Raw genomic sequence first — 17359 nt, forward strand, 5'->3', positions numbered from 1 at the left:
AACATTGGAGCAAAGCATGTGTGGGAGGTATCAGGGGAAGCCAGGGACATGCATGCATGTACAAACTGCAGTGCAATAGGGAAGCAGGGAAAATCAACAGCACTGAATCAGGGGGAAATAAACGGCGTAGAAATGGCTGTTGCATTAGGTCTCAAGGGCAAAATATATTTCTAGTTGTAACCTCTGAATTTTCTTTTCAGCTGGGATGAAATTCTCAGAAAAGGTTGTCCTTGCCCTTGGGACCCCCCCCCCCCAATCAAATTTCAGGGGAATTGGACAGAGTCCCACTTTTGTAAGTAATTATAAAGGCTCATGTGGGGAGCTGTTGGTGCCCCAAAGGGCTTTTGCAGAGGAGAGCAGGCAAAGGCACACACATTTCCCCCGACTTGTCTCCAGGTAGGGCAAGGCACTGGAATCTTTGAAAGTCGACCCTTGGCAGGCTCTGGGCATGGCTGGGGAAAGCTGACTTCCTTTGCCCTCTCTCTTGGGCAAGACCCCAAGGCCCTGCAGGGAACTGTGGTCTCTCCCATCCTGGTGGAGACAGGCCCACCCAGAGGAGGGCACCCGCGTGTGCTGCGTGCTCCACTCTGGCTCCAAGTGTGGTGAGGGGCTACTTGATGCCTCTGGCCAGCCTGCTGGCATGGAGTCTCCTGCCTGCACCCCCTGGCCAAAGCGAGAGAGGCCAGTGGAGGCAGAGTGCTGCACAGCTGCAGCTTCGGTGGAGCCGTTCTGCTGCGCTGGCACCCAGACGCGCTTGCAGAGGAGAAAATCGGAATATTTTTTGCCATTGCCTGTTGCTCTTCTTTGTCCATCTCGTCTGCCACAGAGATCGAAGTGAGCATCTCTGAGAACGATGTGACTCTCACGTGCCCCATGAATGATTCTTACTGGATGAAGAAAGAGGGAAACACATTCAAAAATGTGACCATCTCACCATCACTGACGATCGAAAACTATTTGGGGACCCAGCATAACGGCATGCACTACTGTGGCAAAGAGGACAACATAAATCGCATTTACCTGCAAATCAAAGGTCAGCGCTCAAGCTCCCGTAGCAGTAGCAGCCAGGGATCGGGAGGGCAGATTTCCCTGCACTTCCCAGGGAGAGGAGGGGGCCGAGGGGCACAATCTGGGCAGGATTCATGACGTGGGGGCAGGAGGCCTGCCCCCTCCTCGAGCCCTGCCAAGGTCTGCCTGGAGGTCATGGCAGCATCTCTCTCCCTCTCCCAAGCAGAGTGCCCCGGGTGCGTGGAGATGGACGTCTGGGTTGTGACGGGCATCATCGTGGCTGACCTGCTTGTCACCCTTGGAGTGCTGATCCTGACCTACTACTTGAGCCAGAAGCGGGCAGCCCGCTTGGGCGGTGGTCCTGCAGCGGGAGGAGGCACCCGAGGACGGCCACGAGGTCAGGGCCTGCCTCTTTGAAGGGTTATCCCCCAGCGGAGGCTTCCTGAAGGCAAGGGGTTGCCCCTTTCTCCCTTTCCCAGGGCAGCTGACATTGCTGCCAAGGGACTCAGGGTGAGGGAGGCCTGGGGGGCATTTTTCTGCTGCTGGGGGAGGTAGGGAGAGAAGCCCTCTCTGCCTGCCAGTGGGAAGGGAGACCCTGCTGGCTGGACACCAAGTTTGCACCTCCCAAGGGCCAGGGCTCCAAGAGCCATGCAGGGACAAGCTGCTGGGGTCCCAGTGCCCAAGTCGGCCCACTGATTAGGCAATGTGGGAGTTGGTTCTCAGTTCCTTATTCATGAGTCCAACCACAAATATTGAGGGTACTTGTACAGCCCCACATCCCCAATAAGTTTTGGACCACCCGGAATCATACACCCTGAAACTCTGCAGACTCTGCCCTAACCTTGCCCTGCGGGGGCACTTGGACTGTCCCCCCATTTTTGGCCTCAGGAATCATAGAATCATAGGGTTGGAAGGTACCTCTAGGGTCATCTAGTCCAACCCCCTGCACAATGCAGGAAATTCACAACTACCTCCCCCACACACCCCACTCACAGCCCTTCCCCCCCCCTGCCATGGCAAGCTAAGCCATTTGGGTTGTCCTTTATTTTTTTAAGAGCCCCTCCCTGCAGCTGCTCTGTGCCTGCGGGGAACCAGATTTGAGTCCAGGGAATCCGGGCTCAGCTCTTTAAAACTCCACACATCTCCTTTGGCCCTTAGCAACGGCATCCTAGGGAATTCTGCAAGGGACAAAGTAGGGAAGCAGCACACTTCAAAGCACAACCAGGCTTTGGAGTGGGGAGCAGCACCAGTCCCCTTTCAGGACAGGCCCCCAGAGCCTGGGACTGCATGGTTCTTTGGGAGTACCATTGTCCCCAAATGCTTAAATGTATTTATCCTGGGGAAACCCCTTTGGAATAGTGCAAAAACCAGGCTTCGGACTGAGGAACCCCATCGGGTCTGGGGTGCACGATTTGTTGTGGTCCAACACTTATTTTGGGGTGCAGAGCTTTTTAAATATCATCAGTATTTGTGGTTAGATTGGTGACTAGGGACCTGCAGATAAGGAACTGGGGGAACCAACCTCATTTGAGGTCTCCATCGTCTGCGAGAGATCTGCCATGTGCTGGAGGCTCAACCTGTGAATTCGAAGCTGAAGCAGGTGGGAAGCCCCCAGCACTGAGCAAGCTGAGCACAGCAGCCGCCGCTGGGGGTTCTTGCCAGAGGTGGGGGTGGGAAGTGGAGTTCCCCACGCAGTCCCATCTAGAAGCAGAGCTCCGCGAGGGGCCTCAGAGGAGGGGGGGTTGCTGGTGCACGAAGAGGCAGCCATTGCACGCCATCCATTGTCTTGTGTTGCAGGCCAGAAGGAGGACCGGCCCCCACCTGTGCCAAACCCAGACTACGAGGTAAGGGCAGGCGGGTCTTCTCAGAGTGGGAGAAGCTGGCATGGTTGGCATCTGGATCCCCTGACCAAGCCTCTCTGCTGTTGGACAGCCAGGGTACTTCAGGGCAGAAAGGACACGAGGCTTCAGTGGGACCCAGACCAAGGCTTGCATGGGCAGGGTCACACAGAGTTGTCACTTGCGCTCTTGGCATTGCTTCCCAGTCCCCCTCCCCTGGCTAGCCCACCATGTTGTACCATAGTGTTTAAGCAGTTGGGTTGCAAATTGGCATTCTGCTGGTTTGACTCCCACTACTGGTTCAATTCCCATGACTGTCCTGAGCTCAGCAGGTGGCCTTGGATGAGCCACTCCTCTCAGCCCAGCTCCCCAGCTGTATTGCGGGGATAATAACAACAACAACATTTGATTTATATACCGCCCTTCAGGACAACTTAATGCCCACTCAGAGCACTTTACAGAGTATGTTATTATTATCCCCACAACAACAATCACCCTGTGAGGTGGGTGGGGCTGAGAGAGCTCCAAGAGAGCTGTGACTGAGCCATGGTCACCCAGCTGGCTTCCAAGTGGAGGAGTGAGGAATCAAACTTGGCTCTCCAGATTAGAGTCCTGCTGGTCTTAACTACGACACCAAACAAACACTGACTTGGTTCATCACTTTGAGCGGGCACTATGCTGTCTAGAAAAGCAGTAAATAAGCACACTGTTGTTGCTGTTGCTGCTGCTGCTCTTGTTATGGGCTGCCTTGACAGTTGATAGCTGAAGGTCCTAAAGAGTCCCCTGGTGAGTAACACCGACCTTTTGTTTCTACAGCCCCTCCGGAAAGGCCAGCGGGACGTGTATGCTGGACTGGAGCCCAGGGCCTTCTGAGAGGGACGCCTGGTGGAGAAGCAAACTCTTCCCCCAGTACCGTTAGAATCTATAACTTAAAGCATTTGTATCTGTGTTTGGGCCTTCATAGGATGGATTTTGAACATGCTCTGTGTGAACTAAAAATTTTAGTTATTGCCCAACAATTTTGGCCAACTACTTTGTGACATGAGTCCAGTTCCAAGAACATCTGGTCCAGATGAGCAGCCAGGACCCACTTCCTTTATGAAAAGCAGTGGACCACAGCACAGATAATACGAAGGATGGGGCTGCCAGCGGTTACCAGGCTCGGTTCAAGGGTCCCAGTTATCATCACTGTCGAGCCTCGTCATGGCCTTGAAGCCTCCTACCTGCAGGGCTGCCTCTCCTGCTCTGCTCTCTGCGGAAGCTCCACTCACCTGAGCAGGGCCTTCGGCAGGCCCCACCCTGCAAAGAAGCGAGGCCAGCAACCACCCGTACGCGTGCCGGTTCTCTGTCGTTGTCGTCCCCCCCTCCACACACACAAAAACACACACACACACACACACACACACAATGCCTTGAGGAGATCAGGAAGACTCCCTGCTCCTGGCATTTTGCAAACTATTTAAAAGAGAGTGGTCCAGGAAGACATTTTTAAAGGGACTGGGGCAGCAGCATAACAGAACGGTTCAAGAAGGCACTTCTATAAAGGGAACGGGATTCTAGTCTATGCCACTGTGTATGGCGCATATTATCCTTTTGTTGTGTGTAGTGTCCTGCTCTGACTGCATTGTTTTTTACTTTTGTAATTCTTTTTTCTGTACCACCTGACATAACACGCCTGATACCTTTTTGCACGGTCTCTAATTTTTGTATTTTGAGTCCTATTGCATTGCTTATTAGATCTCTCTGCTATCTGATTACATTGCTTTATGCCATGTAATTTGTCTCGAGTCCCAGTGACAAAGGCAGAGCATAAATACAGTAAATACATACATAAATAAAATTTTCAGATATCTCCAGCTGCTCAATTAACAAAACAGTAATTAGGACATAAACAAATTCAGACAATCAGTTCTTTAAGAGAAATGGCCTAGAGGGAGAAAATGTATAAGGGCGGAGAATGGGGGGGGGAGGGAGGAGGGAAATGGTTTGATAGTTTAAAATGCAGTTTGAATTGGCTCAGTTGTTTGCTCAGTTTTATTAATAACTCAAGCTGTTAAAATAGAAAAAGGCAGGGCCAAGGCAGAGGGAGATTTTCACCAATGATGAGGTCACCAAATTGAATATCCATATTTGTAATTCTGACTTTGCAAATTTGTAAGCTGCTTACAAATAGAGGAAGAGGGAATGTTGAAATAACTGCAGCTCTTTCAATAGATAACGAAGATGAAGTAGAGAAGTACCAGGCAGAGCTGGTGGAAATTTCAGGGGAGATCATTAGAGCATAATCCCGAGAGCCTTTGCTGTAGTGGCCCCCAGCAATCCACCCAGAAGTGGCACTGCTGGTCCCCATTCCGCCGGGGGAAATGACAGCATGCCCCCCTCTGCAAGGCACAGACGGCACAGAAAGCACGCATGCCGGAGTCCGTAGCAGCCTCAGCAACACCCATCAAGCACAGAAGATGGCAGCTGATGACGCCGCTGTCAGTGGCACACACAAGCGCAACCAATCGCCACCCACCAATCCAGCCCTTGCCCCTCAATGCCAAGCCTACCCACCCCAGAGAGCCAGGAAAAGCGCTGCCCCAACAGAGGCGCATGGCCCATGTGCCCCAGCCAGCCCACAGGGGAAGGGAACTTGAGCAATGCACAGGACCGCCCCCCTTCCCCAGCAAGGGCCTGACTGGCAGCAAAAGTGCTGAGCCACAGACCCTGCTCTGAGCCACACACCCCCTCCCCCTGAAAAGGTACACGCAGAAAGACAAGGCAGAGGCCAGGCGCGAAGCCACAGCCCCCACACCCACGGCAGCACCCTGTCCTCTGCGTCAGGAGGCACTCCACTGCAGCCCTCGCATCGCCGCCAGCCACAGGGGCCCGGCAGAGGCTGCTGCACGGACAGGCCTGGCTCAGTGGGAAGGCCCTGGGAGAGCACTGCCAGGGCTCTGGGTTCAGCTTCTGCTTGCGGGGAGGGGAGAGGCAGGGGAAAGCTTCGGAGCTGATGTTTCTGCCTGCAGATGGTAAAAGCGGGGTCAGGAGGGCCCTGCAAACGGACCGCCCTGGAGATCCATCACTTTGGCGGGGGGGGGGACAAACCCCTCTCAACTGCACCTATGGGAGCATTTCCCTGCATCTCCCCCGGGCCCCCTGAACAGCACTGCCAAACCGCATGGCCTTTCAGGCGCCAGCAGTGCGGGTGGGGAATACAGGACCCAGAGACCACACCCCCTCCCTGTGGTCCTCCCTCGGACCACCTACCAGTTTATTACCAGGGCGAGCCAAGCACAGCGGCCAGCAGGGGGTGTGGGGGGAGGGAGGACCAATACGTGGGGTCTGCCTTCAAGGTGCCACTGGCCCCCTGCTCTGTTTTGCTGCTGAACAAAACGGGTCCAGCAGCAGCACCTGAAAAACCAACCAGCCACCCCAGCATGGGCACCCCTGAGCCAGAACTCGCCCTCCTGGACGTGTGAAGGGGCAGCCCTAAGGGGAAGTCACAGGTGTGTGTGTGGGGGGGGGGGGAGCGGCACGGAGCTAGTCTCATCCAGTCTCAAATACACAGACAGGGGCAGAGTTGTAGAACACCCCAGACTTCTGTGAGTATTAATCATAAAGAGGGCTGACAAAGTGGGTTGCCAAATCCCTCCCCATCCAGCATGGCCCTTTTCCAGACCAGCTCCTAGAGCATCCCGCCTTGGGCAGCCTTCCAACTAGCAAGTCTGCTTCACTTGCCTGCCGTGCTCGAGGCAGCGCAGCCTGTGTGTCCCAGCTTGCAAAAGGTCTCTCTCTGGGGACCAAGATGAAGATAATCTGAACTATGGTATTCCCCAATACTATATATGGATGTGAAAGCTGGACGATGAAGAAAGCTGACAGGAAGAAAATGGATTCATTTGAAATGTGGTGCTGGAGGAGAGTTTTGCGGATACTATAGACAGCCAAAAAGAAAAATAAGTGGGTTTTAGATCAAATAAAGCATATATTCTCCCTAGAAGCTAAAATGACAAAACTGAGGCTATCATACTTTGGTCACATCATGAGAAGACAAGATTCTCTGGAAAAGTCAATAATGCCCATCCTGCAGTCACTCAATTGGTTACTCGTTAGTTATCGTGCTCAGTTCGAGGAGTTACGTAAGCCGAGTTTCTCAAGGTTAGTCGGTTCCCAGACGCTCAGTCTCAGCTGTACTGATAACACCGCTCAACCCAAACAAAGCGTAGCAAAGACAGAGTGAAGCAAGAAAGCAGCTACACTGCTACCCATCCCCCCCCCCCCCCAGTAGATCTACATTCACAGATATGGCAGGCTGGCTGGCTTGCCTGTCTGACAACCACGCCCTCCACATTGCAAGATCTGAGCAAGTCTGTTAATGATAGGATGTTCTGAATGTCTGTCATTCATAGGGGTGCCATACATCAGAGGCGACTTGATGGCACGTAACATACACACAGCCCATCCCATTGTAGAGATACGCCCTTTTCCTTATATTTCTGCAATGGAAGGATCTAAAGCCTTGTTTTTTTTAAAGAAATGAAAGCTGCGGCTTGAGAGAAGCTGCTGCACCTATTAAAACAACATTTGGTCTTGACAATGTTTATGACACTGATGATTTAAAAAAAGATTGAAAGCGAAACTGGGAGGGGGGAGGAAGGAGGAGGGTGAATGAGTTAGAGGTAAGTAGTACACCTACTAAGATCCATCTCTCTCATTTCTCCACCTGCCAAACTCATTCCGTGGTGTACTTAATAAGCTGTGCATGTAATAAACTGTACATCGGGAGTACTACACGTCCTGTGCATGTTCGGATATTAGAACATCTCTCAAGAATTAGGAATCGAGAATTCTCTCGAGAATTAGGAATTAGGGTCATGGAGGCACCACTTACTGAGCATTTTACTAACCGCCATGCTAATGAGACAGAATTCAAGTTCACTGTTCTGTTTGTACTACCAAAGGAGTCTCAAACATCCAGGCAGAAAGTTCTTTTGAGATGGGAGATGGAGTGGATACACAAACTAGGAACTTTATATCCATGTGGTCTGAATTCAGAATTGAACCTTTCCTGCTTCCTGGGATGAAACTGACACTGATCTGTAGTGGTGGAAATAATATTACTGTAAGTGTGGCTTTAACTTATAAATGGCTGTGATGTATTTAAGGTAATGTTGGGTGTGGTAGAAACACTGATGAGTGCGCTGAATTGTATGCACGTGAGAGTTTCTCCGGTGATTCTTTGGTGAGTGATTGTCTTTGGTTCTTTGAAATTTTCACTGTAAATTTAAGCTTAAATGAGAACAGAAAGCACTGTATCTTTGAAAATTTTGTGTTTATTTATAGAATATTGCTTGTGTGGTGGTCATCTGGTTGGCCCCTGAGGAAGTGGACATCACACGAAACAAGCTAATTTTGCTGGCAGCTTGTAGGGCGGGGGGACCCCTTCAGGGCCCCTTCCAGCTTCACTGCTCCACCAACCTGAAAAAGAAGAAACGACAACTACAAAAAATATACCAATCTAATTGCATTGGAGACACAGACGGATTTCTGTCTGCTACACCGGACGGATTTCTGTCTGCAACATGGAGAATCATCGTTAAAGACTCTGGGGGGCTTACGAAGTGCACCCCTCTGGACACTGGGACACTGAATATGACCTTGAAGGGTATATTCAGCAGGAGCCTCTCCTTCTCCAACCAAGAAGGGTGACTCTCTTTATTTCCCTTCTGCTGCCTCCCAGGCCCTCCACACTTAGGGACTAGGCACCCGGGTTTCACCCCGCAGCAGGAGCCTCTCCTTCTCCAACCAAGAAGGGTGACTCTCTTTATTCCCTTCCTGCTGCCTCCCAGGCCCTCCACATTTAGGGCCCAGCTAATTTTGCTGGCAGCTTGTAGGGCGGGGGGACCCCTTCAGGGCCCCTTCCAGCTTCACTGCTCCACCAACCTGAAAAAGAAGAAACGACAACTACAAAAAATATACCAATCTAATTGCATTGGAGACACAGACGGATTTCTGTCTGCTACACCGGACGGATTTCTGTCTGCAACATGGAGAATCATCGTTAAAGACTCTGGGGGGCTTACGAAGTGCACCCCTCTGGACACTGGGACACTGAATATGACCTTGAAGGGTATATTATGGTAAGTCTTTTGAAAATATTGTATTGAGAGTTGATCATTATTTTTGTATCAAGTATAGCAATTGAGAAATATTTGCATTAAGTGCATTTAAGAAATATTATTCACTTAATCTTTCCCTGGTGTGGGTTTCTTGTTGTTTGGCATTTACTTGTGGGGAAAGCCTCTTTACTTTTGGATAACCTCCAGGTGGTAGCTGGAGATCTCCTGGAATTAGAACTGATCTCCAGGCAACAGAGACCAGTTCCCCTGGAGAAAATGGCGGCTCTGATGGGTGAACTCTATGGCATTGTATCCCACTGAGGCCCTTCCCCTCCCCAAACCCCACCCTCTCCAGGCTCCACCCCCAAATCTCCAGGAATTTCCCAGCCTGGACCTGGCAACCCTATGTCCCGGTTGAGAAACTCCTAGAGATTTTTGGGGGTGAAGCCTGGAAAGAGTGGAGTTTGGGGAGGGGAAGGGCCTCAGTGGGATACAATGCCATAGAGTTCACCCATCAGAGCCGCCATTTTCTCCAGGGGAACTGGTCTCTGTTGCCTGGAGATCAGTTGTAATTCTGGGAGATCTCCAGCCACCACCTGGAGTTGAGCATTATATCCAAGCCAAACATGGGGAAAAAGATTTGAGATAAACAATTGTTTTTGTCAGTAAACAAAAGGAAATAGATGCTATACGTAGAGAATTAAATCAGAAACAAACTTGGTGGATTTTTAAACTAAATATGGTTAGCCCAGGCGGACTTAATGTTAGTATGGATTTTACTCCATTTCTGTGAGAATGTATTGGCTCATGGTGCTGGCTCTTTAAATGCAGATATTCACCTTTAAATAAAGCCTGTAGTGCTATACACGCCTTAAATGGAATGACTGCTGATGGTGTTGGAACATATTGAAAAAAATTTTTTGAAGCTCTTTGTGGCAGAACGGGCGCTGGCTCTCAGTCTGGGCAACTGAGCCGCTGTCAATGGCCTGCTAGCCCCGCTATCCGCCTTCCACTGTCCCTGGTGGGCGTGGCTCACCCTCTTCGTCGCTGCCACCACTCACTGATTTGTACACCGCCTGACTGAGGGGCAGTGAGACCCCCCTGGCTGAATTTCCCTACTGGGAAGTGAATTCCCCAATCTTTGGGTGGGCCTTGGAGAACTGGCAACTCACCAAGGTCGGGCCTGATCAGATTCTCCTGGGCTCCCTCCCTCCCTTCCTGTATCATGCCAAGTGGGGGAGCTTACGTAGTCAGAGCACCACCAGGTCCTTTATATTCCAAAAAAGTATAATTTATTAACTATATACAGAGCACTATATACAAAGCAGGTAAAGGCACCACACATAGGGGTAGACCCCCCTGTTCAGAACTCATAGGGCAGAAAATCAAACTGAGGAGAACCGCCGTCTGCTTTCCCTACCACACTGTTCCCTATTCTACCTTAATAGGGTGGTGGTCTGAGGGAAGGTTCACCTTTTATTTCCTTTCTGCTGCCTCCCAGGCCCTCCACATTTACGGCCTAGGCACCCGGGTTTCACCCCGCAGCAGGAGCCTCTCCTTCTCCAACCAAGAAGGGTGACTCTCTTTATTTCCCTTCTGCTGCCTCCCAGGCCCTCCACACTTAGGGACTAGGCACCCGGGTTTCACCCCGCAGCAGGAGCCTCTCCTTCTCCAACCAAGAAGGGTGACTCTCTTTATTCCCTTCCTGCTGCCTCCCAGGCCCTCCACATTTAGGGCCCAGGCACCTGGGTTTCACCAGCAGCAGGAGCCTCTCCTTCTTCAACCAAGAAGGGTGACTCTCTTTATTCCCTCTCTTCTGCCTCTCAGGCCCTCCACATTTAGGGCCTAGGCACCCGGGTTTCACCCAGCAGCAGGAGCCTCTCCTTCTCCAACCAAGAAGGGTGACTCTCTTTATTCCCTTCCTGCTGCCTCCCAGGCCCTCCACATTTAGGGCCCAGGCACCTGGGTTTCACCAGCAGCAGGAGCCTCTCCTTCTTCAACCAAGAAGGGTGACTCTCTTTATTTCCCTTCTGCTGCCTCCCAGGCCCTCCACATTTAGGGCCTAGGCACCCGGGTTTCACCCAGCAGCAGGAGCCTCTCCTTCTCCAACCAAGAAGGGTGACTCTCTTTATTCCCTTCCTGCTGCCTCCCAGGCCCTCCACATTTAGGGCCCAGGCACCTGGGTTTCACCAGCAGCAGGAGCCTCTCCTTCTTCAACCAAGAAGGGTGACTCTCTTTATTCCCTTTCTTCTGCCTCTCAGGCCCTCCACATTTAGGGCCCAGGCACCCAGGTCTCACCCAGCAGCAGGAGCCTCTCCCTCTTCAACCAAGAAGGGTGACTCTCTTTATTTCCCTTCTGCTGCCTCCCAGGCCCTCCACATTTAGGGCCCAGGCAACCGGGTCTCCCCCAGCAGCAGGAGCCTCTCCCTCTTCAACCAAGAAGGTGACTCTCTTTATTCCCTTTCTGCTGCCTCCCAGGCCCTCCACATTTAGGGACTAGGCACCCGGGTTTCACCCCGCAGCAGGAGCCTCTCCTTCTCCAACCAAGAAGGGTGACTCTCTTTATTCCCTTTCTGCTGCCTCCCAGGCCCTCCACATTTAGGGACTAGGCACCCGGGTTTCACCCCGCAGCAGGAGCCTCTCCTTCTCCAACCAAGAAGGGTGACTCTCTTTATTCCCTTTCTGCTGCCTCCCAGGCCCTCCACATTTAGGGCCCAGGCAACCAGGTCTCCCCCAGCAGCAGGAGCCTCTCCCTCTTCAACCAAGAAGGGTGACTCTCTTTATTCCTTTTCTGCTGCCTCCCAGACCCTCCACACTTAGGGCCTAGGCACCCGGGTCTCACCCAGCAGCAGGGGCCTCTCCTTCTCCAACCAAGAAGGGTGACTCTCTTTATTCTCTTTCTGCTGCCTCTCAGGCCCTCCACATTTAGGGCCTAGGCAACCCGGTCTCCCCCAGCAGCAGGAGCCTCTCCTTCTTCAACCAAGAAGGGTGACTCTCTTTATTCCTTTTCTGCTGCCTCCCAGGCCCTCCACACTTAGGGCCTAGGCACCCGGGTCTCCCCCAGCAGCAGGAGCCTCTCCTTCTTCAACCAAGAAGGGTGACTCTCTTTATTCCCTTTCTGCTGCCTCTCAGGCCCTCCACATTTAGGGCCTAGGCAACCGGGTCTCCCCCAGCAGCAGGAGCCTCTCCCTCTTCAACCAAGAAGGTGACTCTCTTTATTCCCTTTCTGCTGCCTCCCAGGCCCTCCACATTTAGGGCCCAGGCAACCGGGTCTCCCCCAGCAGCAGGAGCCTCTCCCTCTTCAACCAAGAAGGTGACTCTCTTTATTCCCTTTCTGCTGCCTCCCAGGCCCTCCACATTTAGGGACTAGGCACCCGGGTTTCACCCCGCAGCAGGAGCCTCTCCTTCTCCAACCAAGAAGGGTTACTCTCTTTATTCCCTTTCTGCTGCCTCCCAGGCCCTCCACATTTAGGGACTAGGCACCCGGGTTTCACCCCGCAGCAGGAGCCTCTCCTTCTCCAACCAAGAAGGGTGACTCTCTTTATTCCCTTTCTGCTGCCTCCCAGGCCCTCCACATTTAGGGCCCAGGCAACCAGGTCTCCCCCAGCAGCAGGAGCCTCTCCCTCTTCAACCAAGAAGGTGACTCTCTTTATTCCTTTTCTGCTGCCTCCCAGACCCTCCACACTTAGGGCCTAGGCACCCGGGTCTCACCCAGCAGCAGGGGCCTCTCCTTCTCCAACCAAGAAGGGTGACTCTCTTTATTCTCTTTCTGCTGCCTCTCAGGCCCTCCACATTTAGGGCCTAGGCAACCGGGTCTCCCCCAGCAGCAGGAGCCTCTCCTTCTTCAACCAAGAAGGGTGACTCTCTTTATTCCTTTTCTGCTGCCTCCCAGGCCCTCCACACTTAGGGCCTAGGCACCCGGGTCTCCCCCAGCAGCAGGAGCCTCTCCTTCTTCAACCAAGAAGGGTGACTCTCTTTATTCCCTTTCTGCTGCCTCTCAGGCCCTCCACATTTAGGGCCTAGGCAACCGGGTCTCCCCCAGCAGCAGGAGCCTCTCCCTCTTCAACCAAGAAGGTGACTCTCTTTATTCCCTTTCTGCTGCCTCCCAGGCCCTCCACATTTAGGGACTAGGCACCCGGGTTTCACCCCGCAGCAGGAGCCTCTCCTTCTCCAACCAAGAAGGGTGACTCTCTTTATTCCCTTTCTGCTGCCTCCCAGGCCCTCCACATTTAGGGACTAGGCACCCGGGTTTCACCCCGCAGCAGGAGCCTCTCTTTCTCCAACCAAGAAGGGTGACTCTCTTTATTCCCTTTCTGCTGCCTCCCAGGCCCTCCACATTTAGGGCCCAGGCTCCCGGGTTTCCCCCAGCAGCAGGAGCCTCTCCTTCTTCAACCAAGAAGGGTGACTCTCTTTATTCCCTTTCTGCTGCCTCCCAGGCCCTCCACATTTAGGGACTAGGCACCCGGGTTTCACCCCGCAGCAGGAGCCTCTCTTTCTCCAACCAAGAAGGGTGACTCTCTTTATTCCCTTTCTGCTGCCTCCCAGGCCCTCCACATTTAGGGCCCAGGCTCCCGGGTTTCCCCCAGCAGCAGGAGCCTCTCCTTCTTCAACCAAGAAGGGTGACTCTCTTTATTCCCTTTCTGCTGCCTCCCAGGCCCTCCACATTTAGGGCCCAGGCTCCCGGGTTTCCCCCAGCAGCAGGAGCCTCTCCTTCTTCAACCAAGAAGGGTGACTCTCTTTATTCCCTTTCTGCTGCCTCCCAGGCCCTCCACATTTAGGGCCTAGGCAACCGGGTCTCCCCCAGCAGCAGGAGCCTCTCCCTCTTCAACCAAGAAGGAGACTCTCTTTATTCCCTTTCTGCTGCCTCCCAGGCCCTCCACATTTAGGGCCCAGGCACCCGGGTTTCACCCAGCAGCAGGAGCCTCTCCCTCTTCAACCAAGAAGGGCGACTCTCTTTATTCCCTTTCTGCTGCCTCCCAGGCCCTCCACATTTAGGGCCCAGGCACCCGGGTCTCACCCAGCAGCAGGAGCTTCTTCTTCAACCAAGAAGGGTGACTCTCTTTATTCCCTTTCTGCTGCCTCCCAGGCCCTCCACACTTAGGGCCCAGGCAACCGGGTTTCCCCCAGCAGCAGGAGCCTCTCCTCCTTCAACCAAGAAGGAGCCTAACTAACCCTAACTACATTTTAAAACCCTTAAACCCTCAAGCCTTCCCCCAGAGAGATGGCATCTGAAACTACACAGAGCAACGAAGAAACCAGCCTCATTCTGGAGCAGTAAGTGTCAGAAGTCTTTGGTGACCTAAGAACACAGCACAGGTTGTGTTTTCGTCAGTTCTTCCTGTTGAAGGCCGGGTTAGGGTTAGGGAAGGGAAAGAAGAATGCTGCAAACACGACTGGCTACATAGATGGTGTCATCAGGAGCAGTTTGTTTTGTTGGACTATAGCTTATGCTTTCGAGATGAAGCACTTCTATCGAGAGATGATTTGCACTTCACAAGGGTAGGAAAAATATGTTTGGTAAGAGCCTTGCAAACCTGATGAGAGCTTTTAACTAAATCCTATGGGGGAAAGAGACAAAAATTCACCGCCTATAACTGGAGATGAAAACACTGAACATTTGCAGGGCATGGAACGCATGCTAGGCAACATTAGTTCGCAGGTAAGCACAGAAACAAAAACCTCAGGGCATATAACTTGTGGCAGAACGGGCGCTGGCTCTCAGTCCGGGCAACTGAGCCTCCGTCAATGGCCTGCTAGCCCCGCTATCCGCCTCCCACCGTCCCTGGTGGGCATGGCTCACCCTCTTCATCACTGCCACCACTCACTGAATTGTACACCGCCTGACTGAGGGGCAGTGAGACCCCTCTGGCTGAATTTCCCTTACTGGGAAGTGAATTCCCCAATCTTTGGGTGGGCCCTGGAGAATTGGCAACCCACCAAGGTCTGGCCTGATCCAGTTCTCCTGGGCTCCCTCCCTCCCTCCCTGTAGCATGCCAAGTGGGGGAGCTTACGTAGTCAGAGCACCACCAGGTCCTTTATATTCCAAAAAAGTATAATTTAATAACTATATACAGAGCACTATATACAAAGCAGGTAAAGGCACAACACATAAGGGTAGACCCCCCTCTCCTGTTCAGAACTCATAGGGCAGAAAATCAAACTGAACAGAACCGCTGTCTGCTTTCCCTACCACACTGTTCCCTACTCTACCTTAAGGGAGGTGGTGGTCTGAGGGAAGGTTCACCTTTTATTTCCTTTCTGCTGCCTCCCAGGCCCTCCACTTTTAGGGCCTAGGCACCCGAGTTTCACCCAGCAGCAGGAGCCTCTCCCTCTTCAACCAAGAAGGGTGACTCCCTTTTATTCCCTTTCTGCTGCCTCTCAGGCCCTCCACATTTAGGGCCCAGGCACCCGGGTTTCACCCAGCAGCAGGAGCCTCACCCTCTTCAACCAAGAAGGGTGACTCCCTTTTATTCCCTTTCTGCTGCCTCTCAGGCCCTCCACATTTAGGGCCCAGGCACCCGGGTTTCACCCAGCAGCAGGAGCCTCTCCCTCTTCAACCAAGAAGGGTGACTCCCTTTTATTCCCTTTCTGCTGCCTCTCAGGCCCTCCACATTTAGGGCCCAGGCACCCGGGTTTCACCCAGCAGCAGGAGCCTCTCCCTCTTCAACCAAGAAGGGTGACTCCCTTTTATTCCCTTTCTGCTGCCTCCCAGGCCCTACACATTTAGGGCCTAGGCACCCGGGTTTCACCCAGCAGCAGGAGCCTCTCCTTCTCCAACCAAGAAGGGTGACTCCCTTTTATTCCCTTTCTGCTGCCTCTCAGGCCCTCCACATTTAGGGCCTAGGCACCCGGGTTTCACCCAGTAGCAGGAGCCTCTCCTCCAACCAAGAAGGGTGACTCTCTTTATTCCCTTTCTGCTGCCTCTCAGGCCCTCCACATTTAGGGCCTAGGCAACCGGGTCTCCCCCAGCAGCAGGAGCCTCTCCCTCTTCAACCAAGAAGGTGACTCTCTTTATTCCCTTTCTGCTGCCTCTCAGGCCCTCCACATTTAGGGCCCAGGCACCCAGGTTTCACCCAGCAGCAGGAGCCTCTCCCTCTTCAACCAAGAAGGGTGACTCCCTTTTATTCCCTTTCTGCTGCCTCCCAGGCCCTCCACATTTAGGGCCTAGGCACCCGGGTTTCACCCAGCAGCAGGAGCCTCTCCTTCTCCAACAAAGAAGGGTGACTCTCTTTATTCCCTTTCTGCTGCCTCTCAGGCCCTCCACATTTAGGGCCCAGGCACTCGGGTTTCACCCAGCAGCAGGAGCCTCTCCCTCTTCAACCAAGAAGGGTGACTCCCTTTTATTCCCTTTCTGCTGCCTCCCAGGCCCTCCACACTTAGGGCCTAGGCACCCGGGTTTCACCCAGCAGCAGGAGCCTCTCCTTCTTCAACCAAGAAGGGTGACTCTCTTTATTCCCTTTCTTCTGCCTCCCAGGCCCTCCACATTTAGGGCCCAGGCACCCGGGTCTCACCCAGCAGCAGGAGCCTCTCCCTCTTCAACCAAGAAGGAGACTAACTGACTTTTCCCCCTCAGGATCGGCTGAGTCTCTCAATTCAGGCTCCACCCCTTATTTTTCCCACCCTTTCTTGGCCCGGGGCAGCTGGGAGTTGTAGTCCAGGAAGAAGGGCGTCCCACACCAAGACTCCTGCAGGCCCCTCCCTGGCCCCACAGCCCATCGACCCTCATGGGGAACATTTCCTCCCTTTCTTTAAAGACAGAATAACAGCAACTGGCACTCATTTCACCCCTGGAAACCATTTCGTTACACTCTTGATCATCTTTGTACTTGTATTTTATACATAATTATGAATGTATTTTAACTTTGTAATTTTTTTTAAATGTTGTAAATTTTTAATAATACTATTCATGATCCAATTTTTTTTCAGGATTATTACTACATTAATAACTGCCAGGATGAAGATTTGAAATGGGTGAATTTGCTGGCTTCCCATCGCAGTTATTACTCTTTACATAGAATTTTACTTGTTGGATCATCCTATGAAGAATTTTGAACTTTGGTATATATTGCACCATTCAGAAAGATTGTATTTGAATTATAAAATTGGTTACTTGTTTAGACATTTTTTTGTTATCTACATGCACAAGCACTTTATATAAGAAAATTGCTGTATACTTAGCACTTGGCACTTTGTTTGCCTATTGCCAAAGTGTTTTTGATGTGTTGCCTTTCACACATGTAACCATAACGGAATATATGCTTTTAAACATTACATATAAAGAGACTTTTTGTAAATTGTATAAAATTACTTTTATTGTGGCATAAAATATTGTATATAGTAAGCATATCACGGCGACGGTTGTTTTTTGTATCTTGGTTTATTTACCGTGATACTCTCCTATTTTTACTT

At 52.2% G+C, this 17359-nt stretch overlaps 2 protein-coding genes across 4 annotated transcripts in view; both read left to right on the top strand.

The window, feature by feature from the left end:
* Window positions 1–4698, top strand: part of LOC129342613 (T-cell surface glycoprotein CD3 epsilon chain) — a 15507-nt gene extending 10809 nt beyond the window's left edge. For all 3 annotated transcript variants that reach the window (XM_054998468.1, XM_054998469.1, XM_054998470.1), the window contains 4 exons: window positions 827–1033; window positions 1235–1405; window positions 2806–2852; window positions 3663–4698. In XM_054998468.1, coding sequence (XP_054854443.1) covers window positions 827–1033; window positions 1235–1405; window positions 2806–2852; window positions 3663–3719 — 482 coding nt within the window. In that variant the 3' untranslated portion in view covers window positions 3720–4698. The remainder of the gene's footprint in view (window positions 1–826; window positions 1034–1234; window positions 1406–2805; window positions 2853–3662) is intronic.
* ATP5MG (ATP synthase membrane subunit g) overlaps window positions 1–17359 on the top strand; it is a 75543-nt gene that overhangs the window by 10129 nt on the left and 48055 nt on the right. The window lies entirely within an intron of this gene.

Source organism: Eublepharis macularius, chromosome 14 (assembly GCF_028583425.1).
Source record: "Eublepharis macularius isolate TG4126 chromosome 14, MPM_Emac_v1.0, whole genome shotgun sequence".
Taxonomy (NCBI): Eukaryota; Metazoa; Chordata; class Lepidosauria; order Squamata; family Eublepharidae; genus Eublepharis; species Eublepharis macularius.